This window comes from Onychostruthus taczanowskii, unplaced genomic scaffold (genome assembly GCF_017590055.1).
Source record: "Onychostruthus taczanowskii isolate IOZ18803 unplaced genomic scaffold, ASM1759005v1 scaffold79, whole genome shotgun sequence".
In the NCBI taxonomy this organism is placed as follows: domain Eukaryota; kingdom Metazoa; phylum Chordata; class Aves; order Passeriformes; family Passeridae; genus Onychostruthus; species Onychostruthus taczanowskii.
In genome coordinates, this window is record NW_024505782.1 from 3,294,424 (window position 1) to 3,319,632 (window position 25,209).

Sequence of the window (25,209 nt, forward strand, 5' to 3'; positions counted from 1 at the left end):
CTCTCACTTCATTTGAGTATTTGAACCCCAAGTATTTGAAGTTATGGGTTGGGAAAGGACATACTGCCTAAGTAACATTTTCCTGAAAATCATGATGTCCTTTTGAATTACTTTTACTCTCTGCAAGTTACCTGACTTTTTGCCCACTCCTGAGGAAGTTCGCCAGTGTAAATGCTGATAATTAGATCAGGCCAGAGGTTACACTCTGATCTGGTTCCACTGCAAATTCATCTGAGCCAGAAGCAAGGCTGCACTAGGAACAGAGCCTGCTCCCTCTCCCAACCAGAGGAGCTGTGCAATCTGCCACCCGCACGCATCCCAAGCAAAGCAAAGAGGACTTACATACATACATAGCATCAATTATCAAAGGTTCAGCCACCAGCGAAAAAAAAATTAAGAAATGTTTTTTCTCTCAAAATAAAAGCAACAGTTTGGGAAAATACTTTTTTGATATTGTAAGAAAAACATCCAGAAACTTATCATTATGACAACGGCTGAGAATACAACAACGTCTCCTACCCCAAGGTGAGGAATGAAAAGGGTAACAACTTTATGACCTACTACAGCATGCAGTGGGTCACTATTCAGAGAGGAAACATACTTTGGGGTCTAGAACACTTTTGCTCCATTTCAATCATTCATTCACTTATTTTTATTATAACCCACACAGGTGGAATAGCAAATTTGAGGAAACATTACAAAATAATTTTCTGTTTTGATAAGAATCAGCATAAAAAAATAAACTAAGAGATTACGGTACTGTATTAAGGAAAAAAAAATAAATCTGCTTTCAATATCCTTATATAACTCAGATAGACAGAAAAAAAACCAGAATGGTAAATTCAAGCAGTCCCAGTTAGTGAATTATTCTCATTTTCTCTAAGTTCAAAACCCAGACAAGGCACATTTAACTGCAGAAACACTCCACTAAAACCTGTAGAATCTGTTCAGATTAAATCTGCTCTGACATAAACACAAGCAGGGTCCTGATATCTGGGGTAACCCCATAGGTCCAGTCACCCTTAATTTATCAGCACAAGGATAAAGCTTCAGAGCAAAATTATTTCCTCCACCAAGGGTCAAATGTATGGTTTTCTGAAACTCAGGCATTTCTAGAGGATCACAAGAACTACCAGGAACCTCTTTCAACTTCAAAGAACACATTGTTTATTTATATTGAGAGACTATATAATAGGGGGGTCTTGGTTTTGATTTTTTTTTTTTTTATTCAAAGCTATCAGTCATATAGAATGACTTTACATGGAATTTATGCTGATCTTCAACTTCCCCTGAAAACTGTTTGCTTGCAGATAAGGAGGAAACTAGAAATAATGAACTCATGTATCAACTGCATGTCAAAATTATTTAGCTATTTCTTTCAGAAAGCCAGAATAACTGCATGTTGTTTTGAGCTTCTGTGGCATTTTTCCTTTCCTTCTCAACTGTCTTGCAAAACAAATAAAAAATCCACAGATAGAGCTCACATTCTGTGTAAATGGACTTTATAAAGCAATGTACCAAAACATACAGAAGTCTTTTCTTGATCTTGTTTTGGATTTTCTCTTTTGGGGATTCATAAGATATTCTAAATTTTTTCATCTTAATTCTCTCTCTCTCTCCTTTCCAAAGGGAGATATATTCCAATACCAGGTAAGCAGATAATATAAGTTAGCAGATATTAGAGGTCTGTCTCTGAAAAGACATCTTGAGAAACACACATCTTTCACATGGAAAGAATCTGAGATAGATTGAAGTCCAGAACTCATGGCAATCGTTTCTCTCCTGCATTTGGGTTCTCCTCTTATCCCAGGCAGCTGTCCTCCTGGTACCATACCTCACATGCAATGGCATCCTTGGACCAGATGGAGCAAGCCCAGGTTCTCCCATGTGACACCCGACCTAAAACTGATTTCTGGCAGCAAACCTTACACATAACCATGTACTCTCTGAAGAAAAGACACATCATGTTATATTTATCCGAGATTATGTTAAATTACGGATTCTTCATAGAACGAGGAGCTCCAAAATGCAAGATTTCCTGATACTAGCATAACAAATTTGTGTATTTAACATGTGTTTGGTGTCTACATTTCAATGAAAAACTGATACATCAGTGGATTCCTTCCAAAAGCAAATGATGCCAGATAATTTCAATAAAATTTTTTAAATTAAACAACAAATGAGTTTATGATTTATAATCATAAATAAATCAGTAATGGTTACAAAAAACTTATTAAATCAAAAGACAAAAATTAGAATAACAGAATGGTTTCGGTTGGGAGGCACCTTGAAGGTCATCCAGTCCCATTCCCTGCCATGGGCGGCGACACCTTCCACTGTCCCATGGTGCTCCAAGCCCCATCCAACCTGGCCTTGGAAGGGATGGAAAATCCACAACCTCCAGGAAATAAATTCTACTGAGTCAGACCATGTTCCATTTTAACCTGTGTTGTCAGGTAAGTAACAGAGATCCTGAGCTCCTCTGGGACCTCGACAGCTGCTTTAAAGCAGCAGTGCATTTAGATATACAGTAGTACTGCTTTAGAAGAAATTGGTGCAGTACCTAATTCTTCCAAGATATGGACTGGAGAGAACATCACTTGTCTTCTGGTCTTCCACCAAGAACATACATTTTAGTTGATTTATTTTATTTCTTAACTTTGAAGGCAAACTCGTAACTTAGAATCATCAAATCCTAGGCTGGTTTGTGTCAGAAAGGACCTTAAAGCTCATCCAGTTCCACCCCCTGGCGCAGACAGGAACACCTTCCACTATACCGGGTCACTCCAAGCCCCGTCCAGCCTTAGCCCAAATGCTGTTCCCAAATGATGCAATCAACCCACACAGAACAAGAACTATGATCCTGTTAAAATCACAACTCTCCAGTAACCTGGCATCTGCTTTATCCATTCAAAACCATGTGGATGACCTCCTATCAGCATCACCTACCAAGAACTTCAACAATCTACCTATGTGTCACCATCCTGCTGCTGCTGGCTTCTCTCCAAGGCCAAGCACTGCTCACAAGTGCTTTCTGTGCTCCCAGTCATTCAGCTTTGTTCCCTGCCTGTGAGAGAGAGGTCTGTGACAGAGGAACCAAGGTGAAGCATAGAGGCACCATAGAGGAAAATCTCAGCTACAAGCTCCAATTAACACTCTGAAGGCACATGCTGTTGTAAACACTTTAATTACTCACTGAAATGCAGCTATTTCTATATCAGCAGAGAGGCTGAGAGCTCATAAATGATTTCACACCTACAGAGCAAACAGCCTCAACAGTCAGAAACCAAACTCCAAATTTCAAATCCCACCCCTAGACTGAGCCCCCTCCCTGTTTAAATATTTTCCTGAACTTTCACCCAGCCAGAGCTGTCTACTCCGAGTATTAAAAGGTTAAAAGGTAACCCATTTTCTAATTTAGGAGAGTTGCCAAAAGAGCTGATTCATACAAAAAGTCTCAAATCATACAGGAACCAGGTTTCATTTCCCTGCTTCCTGAGGGCCCACCAGAAAGGTGAAAGAGGAGTCACCACAGAGAATAGGATCAGTTTTGGAAACTGAAAAGCAAGTACAATATCTGGCTACAAGTCTCAGGATACAAGTACAACAACTCAAAGAGAACATAATCTTTCCTCTTGGAAATACTCCTAATTTTACACTTACTGATGGCACATATGCACTGTGGCAGCTGATAATGCTCTACACTCATTACAGCTGACTCCAAACATTTGGGAGATGTCCCAAGGGGACACTCAGCAAACACTGACTGGAAGTAGAAAGCATCTCTGACATTTCATACTGCATCTCCCCCATACTGGGTATTCTCATCTGGGAGAAGAACAGGGTGAGAAAACAAAAAATTACAGAATGGTTTAGGTTGGAAGGACCTTAAAAATCATCTCATTCCAAACCCCTGCCATGGGCAGGGACACCATACACAAAACCTCCAAACCCTGTCCAGTCTGGCCTTGGACAGGATCCAGGGGCAGCCACAGCTGCTCTGGGCACCCTGGGCCAGGGCCTGCCCACCCTGCCAGCCAGCAATTCCTGCCCAAGATCCCAAAATCTGTGCCTGCCCTGTGGCAGTGGCAGCCATTGCCTGTGTGCTGTCCCTGCAGGCCTTGTCCCCAGTCCCTGTGCAGCTCTCCTGGAGCCCCTGGAGGCCCTGGCAGGGGCTCTGAGGTGTCCCTGGAGCCTTCTCTTGTGCAGGGGAACAGCCCCAGCTGGGCCAGGCTGGCTCCAGAGCAGAGGGGCTCCAGCCCTGGCAGCATGAACAATATGGAAATACTCTAAAGGTAGTACCTAAAGGATTAAAATGTCTCGAGAGCCTTTTTTTCACAGACCTGTTCCTAAACCATCTGAGATTATGTGACTGTGTATATTGTCACCTCACTGATATTTATTTCTGCCCTCTACAGATTAAAAATCCTAGAAGAAATTCTGGACTTCAAAACATTGCACAGAAGGGTCATTATTCTCCATTTACTTTTCATATCACCAAGTCTTGTTAACAATATCCACTAAAACTAATTAAAGACATAACTTTTCAAACAATAAAACACAAGAGAGCAGCCCAAATTCCTACAGAAACTGACAGCTGCAGAGACTCCCAGGTGTAGCTTGCAAATCCCAGGAAAGAGGAGATGACCCAGGTAATCAAACAACTACATTAGACCATCAGAGAGTCCTACACAGAGCCAGACCACAGGAATCACATCCTACATTTCAGTGATGCCTCCTAAGTGAAAGGCAGACCTGCTGCACAGTCTCTCTCTGTCTTTGCTGTTGAGACCCAAATACTGCAATCAGAGGTTTTTAAACACCCATCACCTTTTGTGAAAAGAGGGATGATAAACCACAGGAAAGCAGATTATTAGGAATATGATACACAACATAATGTATGAAAAAACTGTACAGACCTCTGATACTGTGCTTTGAGGTGAGGAAGTTTGTTACAAATTAAAGCATACGTAGTGAACAGATAAGTCATAGAAAAATACTGATCTAAGTCTAAAATAAAAACTAAACTAGAACAGAGTAAGAATCTGTGATACAGATAAAGGTTCTGCTACCACTCCAAGGTGCAGCAGCAAATAAAACTCCCTTTATATGAATTAGCTCCCTCCTAAACAGAGCACAATAGTCTTAAACTTCGAGGCTCTTCCAAGTGAGGCAACACACATCTCTCTCAGTTTGGATGTTTTCGCTACCTTCAAACCTCAGTTTCAACAGATGGAAGTTTGCCTTTGATGATTAGGCAAAGTTGCCAAAAATGCAAAAGTCACGTGTTTTCCAAATAATGGAGCTACTACAATCTTGATAAAAATTCCTTGAATAGACTCTTTTTATAAAGAACTATTCTGACCTATTCTTTTGAAAGTAACAAAAATAATTAAAATATGGCACTCCTGAGCTAGAACAGAAAACATTTTTTAATCTCTTTGCTGCTCACAACTGGCAAAAAAGAAAGCCTAACATTTCTCATCATCTGTACATGGCACCTTTCCTACACTGCAGTTATTTTGCAGGGCTTTATAATCAATTATATTGCCTTTCCTCCTCCTCCATTTGACTTTTAAGCTCCTAGGGCTTTATAATCAATAATATTGCCTTTCCTCCTCCTCCTCCATTTGACTTTTAAGCTCCCATAAAATGCAGCGACCATCCCTAAATGAGTCAAAACCCCATCAACATTTAAATTTTATCAACACTGTCAACATTTAAATTTTGTCAACACTGTCAACATTTCCAAACAATTAAGACAGCAACCTAAAACAACCATAACTAGAGAAAATAAGGGAATGTAATAGAAATACCAGCTAACTTGTACTGGCACCACAGGGTGCTACTTAGGTGTGATGTAACTAGATCAGAGTATTTAATTTTTCCTCCACATGCATTTGTAGTTTCTAATGAAGTGAAAATGCACTGATAACAACCAGATGTTCAGTTATGGATACCAGCTCTTAACAAGCTGCTGAAAGAAGCCTTTATAATTTAAAGCTTTGGGAGCTCCATCCTGCAACAAAATGTTTGCAATAGTTTCTACATCGAAGTCATACAATTAAATACTAACTTTGTATCTTTTTGCCGACTATGCAGTTCGAATCATTAGTGCACACTCTTGAGTGCTAACATTAGCAAAACCAAAGAAAAAGCAGAGTATCCATAGCACACCCAAGGGAACCATAAATCAAACATCAACATAAGGTAACACAAGTGTTATAAGGGACTGCACAAGTCTAATTGTTGAAAACTGTATTTTCTATAAAATTAAACCTCAAACCTTTATCCCAGGCATTTTGTACAATGCAGCACAGCCTGTTTTTCAGAAAGGTAATTCAAGATATTTTTAATAACTCTCAGACACAGCACCACAATGTTGCCGAGTCCCAGAGTCCCTACTGCAACTTATTTCTGCCTTAAAGCACATTTGCCTTTTCCAATACAAACTAACTTTGAGAAAGAATTTCTTAAATTCCCTGTAAAAAACTGAGACACTTCCAGAAATGCTCTGCCTCCCAGAAAGGCTCTGCAGCCTTTCCTAACTGAAAAAAAAAAAAAAGTTACATTTCGTAATATGGGACAGAGATGTGATTTATCCAATTTATCTTCTTCCACATCCCACACCTTACTTATTAATTCTGAGAAATACAGTCCACCTGCAATTTCTAAGTATGCTGTAGGTTGTTTTGTACACATAAATGAGCTTATTCTGCCAAGGCTGATAACTAGTTCAAGGTTAGAGGTGAGTGACATCTGCCCATACCCAAGAAAAGACGAGCCTTCGCAAGCTCAGTATCCTGCCAAGCCCAAATGTCTTACATTTAGAATCCCAGAACAGTTTGGTTTGGAAGGGACCTTAAAGATCATTCAGTCCGGGATCAGCCCAGAGCACAAGAGGTTTCCGGGTCCTAGTGCACATGGCTGGGGCATGTCCAGCCTCTCACAACTGGGGATATTCTGGGGTATAACCAGGATACAACAAAATCCTTCTCCTCGGCGCTGCTCTCCAACCAGTCTGGAACAACTGTGTACCTGCCTGAAAGTACCACACACAGGTATTCAAGCTCCTGATGCAACATTTAGAACAAGCTCAAAAGGAAGGAATACAAAGTAGCTACACAGGTACCTCTGTTCCTGCATTCTGAACACGGAGATTGCCTTCCATGCTCTAAAAATAATGTTACAGTTTCAGTGAAGGAGAAAAATACAAGTTTTAACTGGGGTGCAGGCAAGCAATATATTCAGACAGCAGCTGCCAGCTGTATCCACTCCTTCACCAAATTGCATCTATGGAACCCAAGGGACACACTAATTGTCAAAATCCTTTGTTAAGGCTATTGAATGCTCCTAACAAAATCTTTGCTGTTCTGAACGATACTTCGAAGACCAGCTCAGCATGGAGATTTTAATGGTCTGTTACCAAAAAAAAATTCATCTTTGACAGTATCTTTACAGACAGACACTCTGTTACAGTGCCATTGCAAGCTGTCAGAACTGTCTGTTCTCTCACAGGTGATCCCAAGTTCTGACACAGAGATCATTACAAGTTTGAATATTTCATGTATTCCAATCAATCTATTTCTTCCCTAAATTCACATACTGGGCTTGCAGTTCTCTTGATTCATTCCAGCTAAAGACAAAAATGGACTAGTCCCTTCAAACAAAACAGGGAAATCTCTGGTGAATCCTGACCAAGAATCTCTGGTGATACCTGACCAGGGAGAGAGAGGGAAGCAAGAAGTACACTCACTTATGAAAACAATCCTGATCACTTCTTGAACAAAACTAATAATAAAATAATACCTTATAACACCTTTTTGAAGAACATAGTTGGACGGCGTATTAGAGAATGCAAGTTCTCCTCTTCCCTACCTACTTCCCTTTCAATGATATGGGAACAAAATTCTTAGTTAAGGCATTATCACATTGTTAAACATATTCTAGCAATAAACAAGACAGTAATACATATTTCTGTAAGTGATAGTATTTACTACCAATCAGCAACATGCTGTTTCAGGAGAAATTTAGCTAAAAAAACTTATTTCACCAAAAAAACCAGCCAACCACAAAACAAATATCTTCCACATGTATCTCTTATGAAATGTCAGTTTTTTTATATAGCTGAATATTAAATTATGGACAGGCTTTATAATTATCTTTTTAAATAAGTCATTTTAGCATTAGACTTTATAGTAATCTAAGTGCTTCCACCTGCAGCAACCACATTCACACAGAAACAGAGCTGATGAGAGTTTCAGTTGTGGAAGTGGGTGAGGAGCTATCATGCTGGCATATTTTCTCCTGCTGGAAAGGCATTATGAAGGATACTGGACTACACATGGGTACTTCCAAGAAAGAAAAATAAAACCCTGCAGGATTTATGAACTTGCCCGTATATCACAGTCCTCTCAGCCCTTTGTACTTCCTCTAATCTGCTCCAAACAAAGCATGCATGTGTTCCAGGAAGTCCTGACAAGCTCTGTGGAATGACACTTTGAATCACACCACTAATTCATTACACTCTACCTACACAAACCCCTCGCGTTAACGTTGACAGAGCTGCATTTAATGACAGCAATGTTTCAAAAAACATTGCATCTTTGTCAGTTTTCCAACCAAAAGAACAATCCCAGCTACGAGATAGCAGAGCCCTGCACTATACTGTAACACACAATCTGAAACTCCTCCAAACCTGCCATGCTTCAGCTGAGGCACTACATTTTAGACACAGACTACAATGCAATTTAACACCAAAGACACTGCTCACTCTACCTTTAGTAAAGTTTATCACGGGGAAAATAGTCAAAACTCATCAGCACACTTCCACAAAACTGAAAGAACACTTTTTTTTTCCAAGGAACAAAGCATGCTCTCCTACATAAAACACTGAAGTATGGTTTATGACACATTTCCCAACAAGACGTGGAATCAGCATTTCTCAAATACAACAGATGCATGAAAAAAAAGCTATGTAAACAAATCTGGAGATCTACAGAAACATTCAACTTATTAATTTCTCTTGTCCCTTTTCAGACACCAATTCACTGGAATTTTAGAAATCAGTATTAAATAGCACAGTATGATTTATTTTTGCAATTTAAACCCCCACAGAACTGCAGAAGAACTTTAGTTTTCACCTTACTGCATACCCCAGAGCTGAAGTGACACCTCCACTGTACCTTCCCCTGTACCATGAGCACAACCATTTCCACCAGTTACTGTCTGTGTGCTGACAGGGGTACCTGAAACAAACGGAATAACTTCTGTTGATGGTTTGAACTGGGTGTGAGACGCTCATCATGTACTTCTTCCCACAGAATATTCAGGGCTGGCACTGGCAGCAGCTTATCATTATCTGTACTGCTCCATCACGTGGAACATTCAAATACAACTATTTAAACATTATAAACCTATTACTACAAGTTTCATATTCTCTCAAATGCTCAGTTTATAAAAGAAGACTAAGTGGGAAAAAAAAAAAAAAGCTACTTACAAGAGGGGAATTTCAACAATAAGCTGGATGAGGCAACACAGCAACTCCTCTATGAGGTCTTCACATTCTGTTCCTAAAAAAGAAACACAAAGGATTTCTGGGTTTTCAAATACCAAACCAAAGCCAAGACTCAAACACACAAATGTAGATGATCAATATCTTAATTAAGGAACAACCACTGGATGTTCTATCTGTTAAAGGAGATAGGGTTTTTTCCTGAAATAGAAAGCACTTGAGATTATTAACAGAGAAAATGGTGATGCCTTATCTTTTTTACATAAAAAAATAACTAATAATAACTGCATAAATTAAATGAGATGTTGGTATTGTGGGAGTGTGCTAATATTTAGCATATCAAGCCTTCCTTTACTACTCACAGAAGATCATATTAAGCAGTGTTATTACTAACTGCTGAACTAATCACTGGTGACTTCTCACTGGTCCACAGTTAAATGTTCTTTCAAAATTCCCTGCACTTCACATATTTTCCCATTCTGTTTTTCAAACCCAAGTGAAGAATAATCAGAGACAGTTTCATTTGTCTACAATTCACTGAGCAACATTATAAAATAATGTCAAAAGAATGTAGCTACTGAGCATGTCACTGCTGCTCCACTGTAATATAGATACAATATTTTCATGGATACATGTTTATTCATTGAGGAAATTTTACACATTTCAATGACAAGCTTGTGCATTTTAAGGGCACAGAAATCATTCTCTGGTCATATACAATGTGATAAAATGCACGCTGTGATTCAGAATTATTAAAAAACTTGCAACTACTCTAAGCAATAAAACTGTTCATAGTTTACATCAGTAAGTTTTAAAAGCAACTGTAACAAAAGACTTTCAAGATTCATTGAGGAAAAAACTTATTAAACCACTTGAAGTTATATAACACTAAAAAATCCAGAAGCTAAATCTCTTGACTCATCAGGATTTATTCTGCTTTCAAAAATAAAGTTTTGATGAGAAGCCTACAACATCGTAAAGAAGTGGAGGGTTTTATAGTGCTGAATGGCTTAAGAGTGGCATAGCTGATCCCCTGCATTACAGCATTGCAGCACAATAATTACCCAAATGCCTGTTTATTTTGTATTTTCAAATAAATAAGTCCTGCCATAAACACAGCTTTATAGCTAGGTACAGAGGTGTTACTCTGCTTAACCCAAGTTTGTTCTTGAATACAGGACTCAATTTTAAGAAGCACACCAGGGGGAATATTCACTATAAAGCAAAATCATTTATTTCCACAATCAGTTTATTAAAAACACATTAAAAATTGTCAGCTAGTGAACTGCACATTCTGAAGGAAATCAGTTTTTTATCACGGAAACGTGGTTTCCTTTATATAGAATCCCCCCATGAGTAACACAATGCAGCTCCTGTTAGTAAAACCAAGAACTGCTCAGAGTGTTTAACCTTGGACAGAAACCACAGCCAATAATGGAGCACAGATAATATATTCTAAAATAACTTGAATGTGACATTTTCCTAAGGCCTTCGAACCTAGAAAATGCTTATAAAGCAAGACTGCTACTAGTTCCCAACAGGTATTTAATTTTTCTCCTGACAGAAGAAAGTGAGAAGAGAAAGGTTAAAAAAGTGGGTGCATTTTTAATACGTAACTTTTTCTGCAACACTTATGCACAACTCATATGAACAGAGAATAAGGTTATTTGAATATGAAAGAAAGCTTTTCTCTCAAGACAATATTCAAAATAAAGTAGGAAAACACTGGGTGAGCACAGTCACACAGAATGAATGTTATTAAAAAAAAAAAAAAAAGCTTAATTGCTGTAATCAATGTCATTCAGCTACAGTAATTAATGTATCCTTTTCCCAATTGGGGCACACACATTCTTGTTTAATTTTCATCTTGCCAAGACAATAAGGAGGATTCAAGCCAAATCTATAACGTGAGAGAGAGCTATAAACACGGAACACTCTGTGTTTTCATAAACAATGCCTCTTTCAATAGCAGGATAAAGACAATACACACAAGACTCATTCACATTAATAGATCACATACTTGGATCAAAGACCTGTAAAGCCTTGGGGAAAGCAAGTTCAGGGTGAACCTGTCCAGTTAAAATTAGAGCAGGGAGACGAATCATAGGTGTATCTTCCAAACTCCACTGCACAAGTGAAGGCAATTACACAGGTTTTAAAATGTCCAGTTATGCTGAACTACTTTTTTTTCATCTGCTATATTTAAGTCCTCAAACGTGGATTATTTCATTTTGAAGCAATTTGATGGATTTTGACTTTTTGGTGGGGTTTGTTTGGGTTTGATTTATGTGTGTGTATATATATCTATATACATAGATATATATACATATATTTATATACACTGTTAACATTATTTTTATAATGCAATTTTTTTAGTTTGTTTTTACTTTTTCAAAGTTACCCACATTACAGACACTGGATTAGCACACACTACACAGGTAAAATGGCTCATGCAGAGGAAAGTAGAGATGCCAGGAGGCCCAACTTCTAAAACCAGTCCCGCTTCATCTTCTCGAGAACATAACTACTACATTGACAAGATCTGGTGGATGTGCTTAATACCAGTATCAGTAAGATATTCAGGCATAACAAGGTACATCCTCATCTTAAATGCTTTTTCTGCCCTGTGGCTCATACAGAACCTGGACAATAAAAAATACAAGTAATGAAATAAACAATTCCTTGAAAAACAGAGAATCCACATGTTTTGTGGTTTGGTCTTCAGCTCTAATTACTCTAAAAAACTTACAACCTCTACTTGATAATAATGAGTACATAAATTGATTGCCTTCCCTCATTTCCTTTATGTGATAGCTGAACACACATGAAATCATTTAAGGCTTGCAGTAAATGCCTTTTTATTTATTCCCTTCTCTGTGTCCTCATATTTGCTTTAAAATGTCACAAACAGCCCTTAATAGCCTTGTGTTTAAAAACTCCTCTACTGATAATGAATAAAGCTTCCTACTATAGCTCAGGGAACAGGTTAAATGAATCAATAGTCTGATTTAAAATACAAGACTCAGCAAGTGCTCTCTTGCACCTTTGAGTCACAATAAAGACTGCAGAAATTACAGGATACAGACACTGGAAAGATGAATGATTTGTGTTAGTGAGACTATCTCCAGCTTCAGCTGAGCAGATGCCGACTCCAGTTTGGGATTTATGGATATCAGGACATTTTCAGCCAAATCTTAAAGTAAATGGTTTTAGTCTCCCCTGGATTTTCCTGCAATCAAAATTCTGCAGTATTCTCCAAAATTATAAGCAAATTCCAGTTATGGATGAAGAGGCAAAGGCAGCACCATCTGAAACTCCTCAAAAAGAATACAATTCTATTAATGGTAGGCCTTCTTTTGAAGGAAATCAATAACAGCACTATTAGCAGGGACTCAATCCAGGGCAATTTATTTGTTAGGCTAAAGTACACCCATGCATTCAAACTTAAAAAAAATCCCATTTTATGACAAAAAGCACAGTTGCACAGCTTTCTTAGCTAAAGTACACCCATGCACTCAAACTTCAAAAAAAAATCCCATTTTATGACAAAAAGCACAGTTGCACAGCTTTCTTCTGAGCCTCAAGCACAGTACAGCAGGAAAAAGTATGAAATGGACATTCAGAAAAAGTGAAAGCACATGAATTGCAAAAGCTGAGAGGAGAATTCTTCCAGATAAGGCAACTATATAATATGCTACCTGAACAATCGTGTCTATGTCATATACAGTCTATATTTCTGAGCAGTCAGTGACAGGGACATTTTCCATACACATAGATTACAATTACACACTTCTCCCTGACACACCAAATATCCCAGAGCAGTGTGAGCATCCTGATGTGCTGACACTGCAGTTATGAGCTATGAGCTCCCAGGTGCTGTACTTAAATGTACTTAAAGGCACCAGAAGATATTGTCCAACCAGAAAGATAAAATGTAACGTTCATAGGGAAACAAACACCACCACAGAGGGATTTCCAAAGGAGTTGTGAGATGATCCTGAAAAGAACAACAACCTCTTCTCAGAAGACTAAGAGACTGAACAATGCATATGAAAATGGAGCACAGGGTAGAGAGGTTGCTTTTGTTGTTGGGTGATTGCATTGTTCTTTCCACTGATTACTGACCAGGTAGTAAGGAAATACAGAAACTTCAACATTCAGACAATGTATTAAAACTTCTTTTAATTTGGATATTTTATTTACATCACATAGTTCGTATAATAATATCTTTTGTAAGGCTTTGTTTTATGCTCACAACTGAAGAATTATAAATAATGCCAAGCTCTGGTAAATGAAAAAACAATATGAATGACTAAGAACTTAATTTTTAAAAAGCCTGTTCAGCAAAGATAGTAAAATTTCCATTAAAGTACTAATAAATCTATGCAAAATTAACAGCAATATAGGAATAATTGCATTATAATAATAGATAAATACTATAATAAACATATATAATAATAACAGGAATATTCTATTTTTCAAAAAGCAGACATCAAAAGTTCAAGAAAGCTACACTTAATTATAAAAATACAAACAACAAAACACCTAATTTTCTTCTGCTTACTTTTAACAGGCCCTACAGCACAACTACAGTTTATTACAATTCATTTATGATACTTTACCTTCCTGTAGCTGAACATAAGCCTTACTACAACCTTCTGTAGATATTTAAAAGTCAGATTTTTAGGAATCAAACCCAATGGCTATGTAACCTCAGCATGTTATGAACCTCAACACCCTGAGGAAGTTCACAGGAACCATCTCCAAGTGGAAACCCAAAGAGGAGCCAAGGAGCAGCTCATTTCCTGCCTCGCCAGCAGACCACACACAATTACCTTCCTAATCAACAACATCCCATGAACAATCTGCTCAGAGGTAATTGCTGAGTACATCTGCCATCAATATGCACAGAATTATTGCTAATAAATGTCACTGTGAATTACAGTCAAGTGCTACTAGACTTGGTATAAACTTGGGTCTACCCTGGTGACAAGAATCACTTTCCATACCACACTGCGAGGAACTCCCAGTGCAAAGAATAAAGATCACAGGGGTTCCAGCTGACAAAAGTCTCAGCTTTGCCACCCATCCCACTGTGGCATGCTGCACACTGAAGCAAGAGGTGAGCCATTTTTTTAATCCAGGAATAAACCCACAGGCAGTCTGCAGGGACAGCTTATACAAAAGCAGCTACTCTTTTCCAGTGCATCAGTGAGCTGACTTCACTCCTGGAGATCACTCATCACAGTTTAAATACATGAAACCATTTCAAAATGTAGCACTTAATCCTTTGGCACCACAGTTCTGATTTCCCCAGAGCACTGGCAGGTGCCAAGGAGTTAAACAGATTTTAATGAACAGTTTTCACTGGTGGATGAGCAAGCAGCAACTCAGTGTTCTCAACACGTGTCCTCGTTGCAGGAAATCCACAGTCAGACACTCTTGGCTGTTCTCACACCATCCACTCACACTGCTCCAGCATTCTGAGACTTTTTGGGCTTCATGCAACATGCAATTAAACACTGAACAGTACTTTGACTTGGACTTGGCAGCGCTGGGTTGACTTGATGATCTTAGAGGGCTTTTCGGGCCGAAGTGATTCCATGATTTACCCCAAAGCAAAAGAAATCAAGGCTCCCGTGGCAGCATTATCCACCATGCACCTCATGAGACCATCTTGATACAGGGCTACACCACGATTTGTGGCAGACAGTCAACTGATTTTGAACCCATTTCTATTATTCTTGAATAAAGACAACAGCTTCTTCCTTGAGCATCTCTACTGCCATCTTCCATCTTGTATCATACATATTCCATTTCCTGGGCATGAGCCCATTTCAGTAATTCTGCCTAAATTCTGTACTCTTGTTTAAGCTATTGCCCCCAAATTAAATTTTAGCAGTTGCTTTCTCAAGGGGTCAATTCTAACCATAGGACTGTTACTTTCCTCCAATAGATCCCTAAAAATAGCATTAATTCCAATCTGTGGCTGCTGTTGGTTTATAAAAAATATGTGAAATATGTGAAAAGATGCATTAAATTGCAATATCAATGTTCCAATGTTCATACACGGCCACCTTCACCTCAATTCCTCTGAAGAGGACCATTACCACCTTTCAAACTGTAAGAAAATCACTAAAGCTCAGGCTGATTTACAGCACCACATCTCAACAACTGTTCAAAAAAAGCCAGATTAAGCTAAATCAAACTCTCTAGCACTTAACTTCTGGTTTTAAAGCAAAGTTTGGGATTCTGAGTCTAAAAAAAACATAGAATCATAAAAGTATTTAGACCTAAAGCACCTGAGGAAAAAGGCCCTTAAGATCAAGTACAACCATTAATGTAACTCACTAGTCCAACACTAAACCATGTTCCTATGTGCCACATCTACAAACATCAGGAAATTTAAGTTTCTCATGGGAAGCTTGTTTCACTTGCACTCGTGTGTACCCACCATATGAGCTTGGTCCTGCTTTCTCTTCATAAGTAAAATGAAGTTGCAGCTCCTCTTCTGACATTCGACTGATGAATACTTTCAGCAAACAGCAAATAATGAACAGTGCATTGTGAGCCTGCCAGATAAAGAGGTGGCTAGAAAAGAACAAACAAGAATCAGTAATGCTCCACCAGCAAACATGCATCAAAAGCCACAAGAAAATAAATGTCAAAGTAGACAAAGTTCTACATTTGAAGCAAGGAAAAGCCAAAGTGTTTAAGCAGGGAGTCTGCAGCTGATGTTACAGAAAATACAATGGGAATGTATTCAAAAGTAGTTTAGAAAGTACAACCTTACCCCTAACTACATTTGTGCCATTAAAAACACCACAGCAGACAGAACTCATTGAGGAACTCACCAAACAGTTTAGCAAACTTCTAGATGTCTCTAGATGCTATGGACTCAAGGCACACAGACATTTGAAAATTTCCAGCAGGTTCAGACCTGAAACCTTCCTGGCTCCCTGAACCTTAGCCCTTTTCCCAGGTGAACAGCTTTCAGGTGACAGGAGGCATTTATGGACTTCATGAGCACCATACAACACAATTTTCTTATGCAATACACACAAATATTTTCCAAGCTTTCTGAATGAAAGGGAAATACAGCTGCATAAAATTTTTTTCAGTCCCAGTAAGCAACTGCTGGGGAGCCCATGCAACAGCACAGAACCAACTATTGCCCAAAGCTGTACTTTCAAGGTATTTTAAGATTAAAACAGCAACAGCTATCTGGGCACAAGTAACTTCCTACTTTAGATGCAAGCAAAAAACTTGATGACAGTCCTGGGAACAAGGAGGAATTCCAGGCCCAGATCTGATGAAAGTGGGACATTTATCTGTGAGTGTGAGGGAATAACTACAGAAAGCCTCCTGCAAAAAAACCCCACAGTGCTGCACAAGTAACCTATTGGGAGCTCTCTCCTAGTGCTGAAAGAGGCAAACAAAACCAACAGCAGATGCATGACATAACTTGAAAGCAGTATTTTGATACATATTTATAGATATAGATATTTAAAATATTTTCAAGATAGAATAGTGGCTCATACATTAAGTTCAGCTTAAAAGTTCAGATAATTTTTAAAGATCTCTAAGACAGCAGTACCCATAACTTATATCATTTATACAAAAAATGTGTTTATCTAACACACATATATGTATTTTTGCCCAGTAATCTACTTACCTATTACACTTAATTTCTGTGTTTAGAGAAGTACTAGACCCTTGTTCTGTTTCAAGCAGCAGTTTAAGAGAATTCTAAGGTTTGGTCTGTGAGCATTCTAATTAGCAGTGTAGAAAAATTCAAGAGCTAGCAACAAAAGGAACATCTAAACAATTAAATAGCACACACAGCTCTTTTCTGGAAACTTACTTCTGACATTCTGCTGAAATTTTTAATTCTTTGGTTCTAGAAAGAAAGACTTTAATCAATGATCCAAGGTTTCCTGTTCGAGGATTCTTCTCAACTAGATGAGGAAAAATAAGATACAATTACAAATTATGCAAAAGCTGACACTATCTAGTTCAAATAATATATAGAAAAAAAACGAATTTCAATATCTCAAATGTTTCTAAATAAAGCACAGTATGTCTTTTTTTTTTCCTGTACAGGCATTCTTCTTTCAAGATTCTCTAGCACATGGTTTACTAGTCCCAAATTGTTCTCTAAATACTATTAATCCTAGATTTAAAATATCCCAAACATGGTATACTCATACTGCTTCTATTCTCAGACTTGTCTGCAGCACAACAGCCTGCCACCAGAAAACTGGGCAGGTCTTCACAACTACCTTTCACCTTCTTGCAACACCACTGATCACATTTATAGCACCTCTTCCTTTCATTCTCTAATTCCTTCCCCATACTGATCAGCTTAAAGAGCAAAGGGAAAAAGACATAGTAGAGATGGAAATATTTTTTTTAAACCTTGCAGTCATATCAAGTTCTGTAAAAGAGTCAACAATGGAAGTAAAGGTTTGGGATATACATAAACACACTCTTTACACTGCTTTAATTTTAGTAGGGCAATATATACAAATAGAATGCTAAAGGCGTGAATGCTTACAGGGATGCTGTTCCCCAATTTTTCTGGTAAAGTACATGGAAAAAAGATGCCACAACATCTTACCTAAAGACTTGCAGACTGAGATTGTGGCTTCTTCCAGGAGCTTTAAATCAGCGCTAGGTAAGAGGAAAAGAAAACAAAACTGGTTACACAAGCAATTGGGTTCCTGTACTTGAAGTGAAAATTCATTACAAAACAGTAATAAAATATTTCTATGAAGCACTTAATTTTAGCCATCCATTGGCTCGTTGAGGTCAGTTTGTCCAACCTCCCTGCTCAAACAGGATCTCCTAGAGCCAGCAGCCCTCAGCTGTGTTCAGGTGGCCTTTGAGTATCCCCACAAACTCTCTGAGCAACTCATTCCAATGCTCTGCCATCCTAACGTCAGGCAATGCAATATTCTTTTGAAGCACAGCAACTATAAAAAAGGAAACTAATATTCAGAAATGAAATGTTTATCAGAGTGAAATTAAGTCAGTGTCTTCTCCCAGGGAACAAGGGACAGGATGAGAACAAACAGCCTCAAGCTATGCCAAGAGAGTTTTAGGTTGGATACTGGGGAAAATCCCTCCATGGAAAGGGCTGTCCAGCCCTGGCAGAGCTGCCCAGGGCAGTGGTGGAATCCCTGTCTCTGGAGAGATTTAAAAGCTGTGCAGCTGTGGCACCTGGGGACAGGGGTTGGGGGTGGCCTTGGCAGTGCTGGGGAATGGTTGGACTCCATGGTCTTCTGGGCTTTTCTAACCTAAACGATTCTGTGATTCCATGAGCATTTTATTACTGCTAGTTTTGCAGCTTCAGTGCAATGCTCAGTTTGGTGTTACCAAAAATGCAAACAGAACAGGAGCCTACAGAAAGAACTCAAAACTTTTTACAAGAAATTCCACATGAAATGATGCACTTTTAAAATTGTGAATAAAAGAAAACTCAATCTGACATTTAACCTCAAGCTAACCAGCTCTTTCCTTTAACCAATGTCATTATACTAGTGCAACAATCACATCAGATACAGCAAATTGTTCCTAACTTCATTAATTGCCTCGTGATGCATGTCAGAAAAACATGATCTGAAAAGGACAATAAAATACTAAAGCAAAACCTGACAGCAACCACTGAAACCACACCAGCTGCATCAAACACATACTTCTGACCTACCAGTACAGGGCAGCTATCTTCAAAAACATCCTTAACAGATGCGTAAACAAGACAAACCATCAGATACTGTGTTCAATGCCACACTGAGCAATATGAATATTAATAACTAAAGGGCACCCTGTTTCACCACTCTCATCATTACGATTTTTTCCTTCTATCCTGTCTGAATCCACCCTCTTCTAGTTTAAAATAAGCACCTCTTGTCATATCATGAACTGCTCATATCATGAACATATAATATCTACTGCTCAGTGTTTTGGAAGAGATGATAGAGCCTCTGTACAGTCTGAACATATAGCCTGACCTTCAGAGACTTCTGAAGTTCAACAAATTAAGGGACAGTAAAAAAATTTAGTTCAACAGTTGCAGTTATAACACAATCCTTTTTAAATTTACATGGTCATCCAGTTTACAGCACACTGTTGCATCAACCTGAGATTATCAGCCATGCTGTGTGGGAAGCTGCTAAACCAGCTCCAGTGCTGAAAACCCTGTGGAGCCATGCTCTTGGAAGCTGTGGAGTTTGAGCTGTTCCCCAGCTCATGAGGACTAGAAGATACCGTAGAAAGAGCAGTCAAAAAAATTATTTCAAAACACTTCAAAAGGAAACTATTCAAGACAGAGACATCAAATTAAGTTTTAAGATGCCTGCAAATTTTCTTGTATACCAGACTAATTTACTGTGCAGTGAGCTGACAGCTGAGACAGATCTTCACCTACAGCTGAATATCCTAAGACAACTTTAGATTACACAGATTGTCTTGTCCTCATATCAATTACCAGCATTCATTCTTCTCTTACAAACTGCTTTGAAACACAAGATTCAGAAAGAACAAACTTACATTTGATATATACTTTAAAAACATTAGGCTTGGTCTCAAAGGTGGTCTCTTGTTCCAGCACTACAAACACGCAGAATAATTAAAAACAAATGGTATTGAGCAAGAACCACCAGCACGCCACCAGCAACTACAGACAACACAGTTTTCTAGGTCTATGTGACCTTACACTTTTTAAAAAAAAAAACAAAAACTTCTAAATTTGCCCAGCTGGCTGCTTGTCATCAGGATTTATTCCTTCCCAAGACCTGGCAGGCAGGGAGGGTGAATATTACAATGGACAACAACTCAGTAGAGAGTTTTAGGTACTGAAAAATCATAATCTAACACAACATGACCCCTCCCACTATCCAAAGATCCTGGGGACACAGTCAGAACAGTTATTGTAATTGCTCCAGGATTTAAACCATAAATGCAGACATTCAACTTTAAATTATGGTTCATTTTCTCCCTAATTTCCAAGGTTAGGTTTCGAAGTATAGCATTTTTACAGATTTTTTTTTCTTCTCTTTTGAGTTATTAAAACCCACACAAAGTCCTTAGAAAAATTCCACAGAGTTGTTTAGTTTCTACAAGTTGCCAGGATCAAAACCAGTGGCAAAGCAAGCAAGGCTTTCAGATCTTCAGCAAGGCTTTTAACACTTCAGTAATTCTTTTTCATATTAAAATGAAGTTTAGCACTTAAAAATTAACTACAGCCTGCTGCCTCTGATTCATACAACAAGAACACAAAAGTGAATTTTGCCACACTCAAGACTAGGCAACAGCTACTGCAAAATTTCAGTTCACTCAAACGAAACACCTAGTGAGGGGGAATTACAGCAGAAATACCACCCCAACAGACACACACCACTGAAATATATCCCAGGGATGGACTCACGGAGACAATATCATGGAGGGGTACAAAAAAATAGCAGCTCATTCCTAAGTACCTTGGGCCAAACTTAGCAGTGACTTTCTTTCCTTTGATTGGGCAGAAAAGAGAAGTGAGAGACATGGAAAAAAGCTATATGGGTATTTTCTAGTGCAGTGAAGAGACAGAAGGTAAATAACATTAAGATTTGGGTAGAAGATGCCAGAGACAAGATTCACAAGGTGGCACAAAAGAAACAGCACAACCAACTGTGGTACCAACTTTTCCCTACAGTCCCTGTGGAAATGACATCCGGTTAATGAATGAATGTAAAAATGGAAACTCAACACTCAAACATCTGTCCTTTCATTAAGCCACAGAGAACACTGCTAATAAGTACCTGACTTGTATTTCAGCTCTAACAAGAGCAAGGACTGATAAAGTGAAGCTCCTTCAATGCACTGATCACAAATAAAAGTTCCCATTGTCTCTAAATTGGAACCCTCACCTGAATTAGTACTCTCACCTGAGGAATATGGACTGCCCTGTTGTCAAGTCACATGTCTGGAGCACAAGTCTCATGAGAAGCGGCTGAGGGAGCTGGGAAGGGGCTGAGCCTGGAGAAAAGGAGGCTCAGGAGGGACCTTGTGGCTCTGCACAGCTCCTGACAGGAGGGGACAGCCGGGGGGGGCGGGCTCTGCTCCCAGGGAACAGGGACAGGAGGAGAGGGAACGGCCTCAGGCTGGGCCAGGGCAGGCTCAGGGTGGATATTGGAGAAAATTTCTCCATGGAAAGGGCTGTCCAGCTCTGACACAGCTGCCCTGGGCAGTGGTGGAGTTGCCATCATAGGAGGGATTTAAAAGCCATGCTGGTGCAGCACTTGGTGACACAGGTTAGAACACATAAAAGTAAAGGACAGATTTATTAAGGATGGAGTGTAAAACATTCCCTGCTCTATGAGAAACATTTGGTATATTCGCAACGTGAAACAGATTATCTGTTTCTAGCAGTGAGTATGAAAAGTCAATTCTGCATCCTGCTTGATGGCACTGCAGGGCATCAGCTGGAGAAACCCACGCACCACAGCAACATCCAGGAAGCTCTGCCCTGGACAAGACACCTCTATGGATACTAGTCACATGCATATGAACAAATTCCGAGGGTGGTAGGGCCCTGGCCCAGGGTGCCCAGAGAAGCTGCAGCTGCCCCATCCCTGGAAATGTCCAAGGCCAGGTTGGACAGGGCTTGGAGCAACCTGGGACAGTGGAAGGTGTCCCTGCCCACGGCACGGGTGTCGAATGGGATGATTTTTAAGATCCGTTTCTGCTCAAACTGTTCTGGACTTCTGTGACACCAGCTTCAAGTCACGGGCCTTTAACAGCAGGATCACAGTGACCCAGTGAGTTTGCACATGTACTTCAACTGGCACAACCTGCACTGAGCCACCTCGCTTCCACAAAGCAGTACATATTTACATATTCACCAGTTCTATGATTTTCCAAGAAATGAACAAAAGGTACCACCTGATGTGGGGACTCAAACAGGCTGTGAACATATGGGGCAAACAGAATAGATTCAAAGTAGAATATTCTTAACTGTACAGACTTTACTGGCTCACATGGATACAAGCAAATTTGTGAAGTGCATGGTTGCTTCCCACACACTTTAGGAAAAAATTCCAGGCTTCAGAGGAGCTCCTCCCTCATCCTGTGATCTGATGGCCAGCATTTTCAAAGTATTTAATAAAAGAAAAAAATTATTTTATTCGGTTTTCTTTTATGTAGAGGCTAAGTCCACAGACTTCAGCAGAACTAAAATTAATAATAGTGAAATTTGCTTCCTTGACAGCATAGCCACGTTTAAAGAAAATTGGTTTTTCTTTGTTTATTTTAAAGGTATCCAAACAGGAGAGGTTCTACAGTGGCAGTGATTATTTTCTGTAACATCTTAACACCACGTAGTAAGAATATTTTGCATACCAATCATCACTAAAAACTGCTCTAGACACAGGCAGTATCTGTGTGACTGCAGCTATCACACATCAGTGGTGAAAGTAAAGAGTTAAAGAATAATCATTATTTCTTTGGGTTTTAATCACTTTGTGTTTGCAATCACTCATCACAGTCCAAAGTTTCTTCATCAAGAAGTTAGTTTTCTGTAACAAAAGCTCTTTTCAGTAGAGATGGGAAAGAATGGCAAATTGAGCAGTCTATTAATCAATAAAATTTCATCATTTTCATTGACTGCAGATTTTTATTTCTGGCTTCTTACAACCAAAAAGCAGGATCCTGCAGTCAGCAGGATGTTTTTGTAAAAAACATTACTTCCAAAAAGAAAAGGAAGGGAAAAAAAGAAAAAGGAAAAAAAAAAAAAAAGTGGCATTATAAATAGGATTATTTTTAACAGTTGAATTCAGCTGCCTTATTTTAAATTTACTAACCATCATTCTTCAGCAAAACCTTAATTATTAAGACAGTGAAGGCTGTTTCCTGACAGCAGCCAACTTTGAAAAATGTGGTTTTATCTGCTTTTCTTTTAACAGCACCACAATAGAAGATGTTTCAAAGTTTCAGTGGCTTTTCTTAAAGTACCTCCACGTAACAAGAGAAAGCATTGTGCCTAAAAGCTGCAATTATAAACATATTCACATCACAACACCTGCCCTTAGTATGGTAAGAAAAAAACCCAAACCAAAGCAGACAAGTACCCCTCTAAAAAAGGACAGGGGGAAAAAACAGAACAAGCAGCTTTCCTGACAGTTTTTTCCTCATAGTAAGGCCTTTTTTTCTTTGCCATTGAACACAAAACAGAAGAACCAGCCCATTTACTAAATTCCTGCTGTGGGAATGCTGATTTTAATGGACTAGTTGGAGGACAGACATCAAAGAATATAAGGCAGCATATGATTCATTGCACCATTTAAAAAATGTATCATGTTAAGGCAACATAAAAGCTTCCCATCTTTATGTCTTTCCATTAAAGGCCCATGCACATTATTCTTGAACCACCAACTCATTAATAACTCTGGGGAAGGAACAAAGCAGAACAGTAAATATTAAGCACATGATTTTCAGCAAGTTCTGCTTTAGTTAACTTCAAGTTTTCCATCAGAAAATAATTGTAAGTAATACCACCACTAAGGAGGAGGTTGCATTCTTGGTAGCAAATCACAGAAAAGCCAGACAAACACAAAGTCTGCCTAGACTGGGAGCTAACACTCCAAAGCAAACCTCATAGCTCTTAATCCTGACAATAACTAAAAAAATCATCCAGAAAAGTTGTATTTAGTTTTTCCAATAACCAAACCCTATTGGATTGATAGGGTAGTCACCTAAAATATAGAAGTGGTAGATTTATACAATTTTAATTCAGGCGCCACAAGCCCATTCTGCACAACAAATAAGGACCTGTGAGGGGAAAAAAACCATGAACATGCAGGAGTGTGAAATTAAAGTACCAAGTACTTCCTAATGGCTGAAACCAGAAATGTCTCAGCAGACACTTCAACAGTACCTGCTTAACATGCATGATTTGCTTTGTGGAAGACGATATCACAATAAACCTTTTACAGAGAAAAGCATAAGGCAACCTAAAACTAAACTCCTGGAAGCTGTTCCTTGGACTGTCATTTATGTTTGTACCACTTATCTGCTCCCACTCCTAGACTGTGAGAGGCCCGGGGGCTTTCTTTATGTGCCAGATACCCAGGCTGGCTCTGGCTGTAACTATTCACTCATGCCAAGGGAGTCTCAGGCACCAAGCAGGGATTCACCATCAGCTCATTTTTCTGATTACTGACAGCTGATAGTCCCTCTTAATATTTGCCTAATTATTAAGAAATTCAACAGTATGAGAGGAACAACAAGCAGCCCAGATGGGCAGAATATTAGACTCCTTGCAGCCAGCTCTGCTTTGACCACACTCTCCTGCTCATTTTTGGATGGCAAAGCAGGTTTAGGCAATCCCACCTTTTAGCTCAACAGGCTGCTGTGCCCCGAAAAATCAATCCCTCATCATGCCAGAATTGTTTTGTGGTGCCAAGCTATGAATCACTGTAGGGAATTATCTTGGCTGAAAAAATAAACACTTCTGCTGTGTTTTCCAGATAGATTAGCTCCTAATTAAACCTACAGAAGAACAATATAAACACTGGAAGAGACAGTGAAAGGGCAAGAGCATCTTGCATCAATGTTGCTGACAGAGATACACCAACTTTGCAGTCAGCAGCACTGGTATTTGGCAAACTTTCCCATACAGAAACAAACTATTCCATACAGAAAACTACCTTGTGTTC

General features: G+C 39.0%; 1 protein-coding gene across 3 annotated transcripts in view; it reads right to left on the reverse strand.

The window, feature by feature from the left end:
- DYM (dymeclin) overlaps nucleotides 1-25,209 on the reverse strand; it is a 210,226-nt gene that overhangs the window by 170,700 nt on the left and 14,317 nt on the right. For all 3 annotated transcript variants that reach the window (XM_041423558.1, XM_041423557.1, XM_041423559.1), the window contains exons 3-6: nucleotides 18,135-18,187; nucleotides 17,379-17,472; nucleotides 15,969-16,105; nucleotides 9,500-9,572 (exon numbers count right to left, since the gene is read on the reverse strand). In XM_041423558.1, the coding sequence (XP_041279492.1) occupies nucleotides 9,500-9,572; nucleotides 15,969-16,105; nucleotides 17,379-17,472; nucleotides 18,135-18,187 (357 nt within the window). The remainder of the gene's footprint in view (nucleotides 1-9,499; nucleotides 9,573-15,968; nucleotides 16,106-17,378; nucleotides 17,473-18,134; nucleotides 18,188-25,209) is intronic.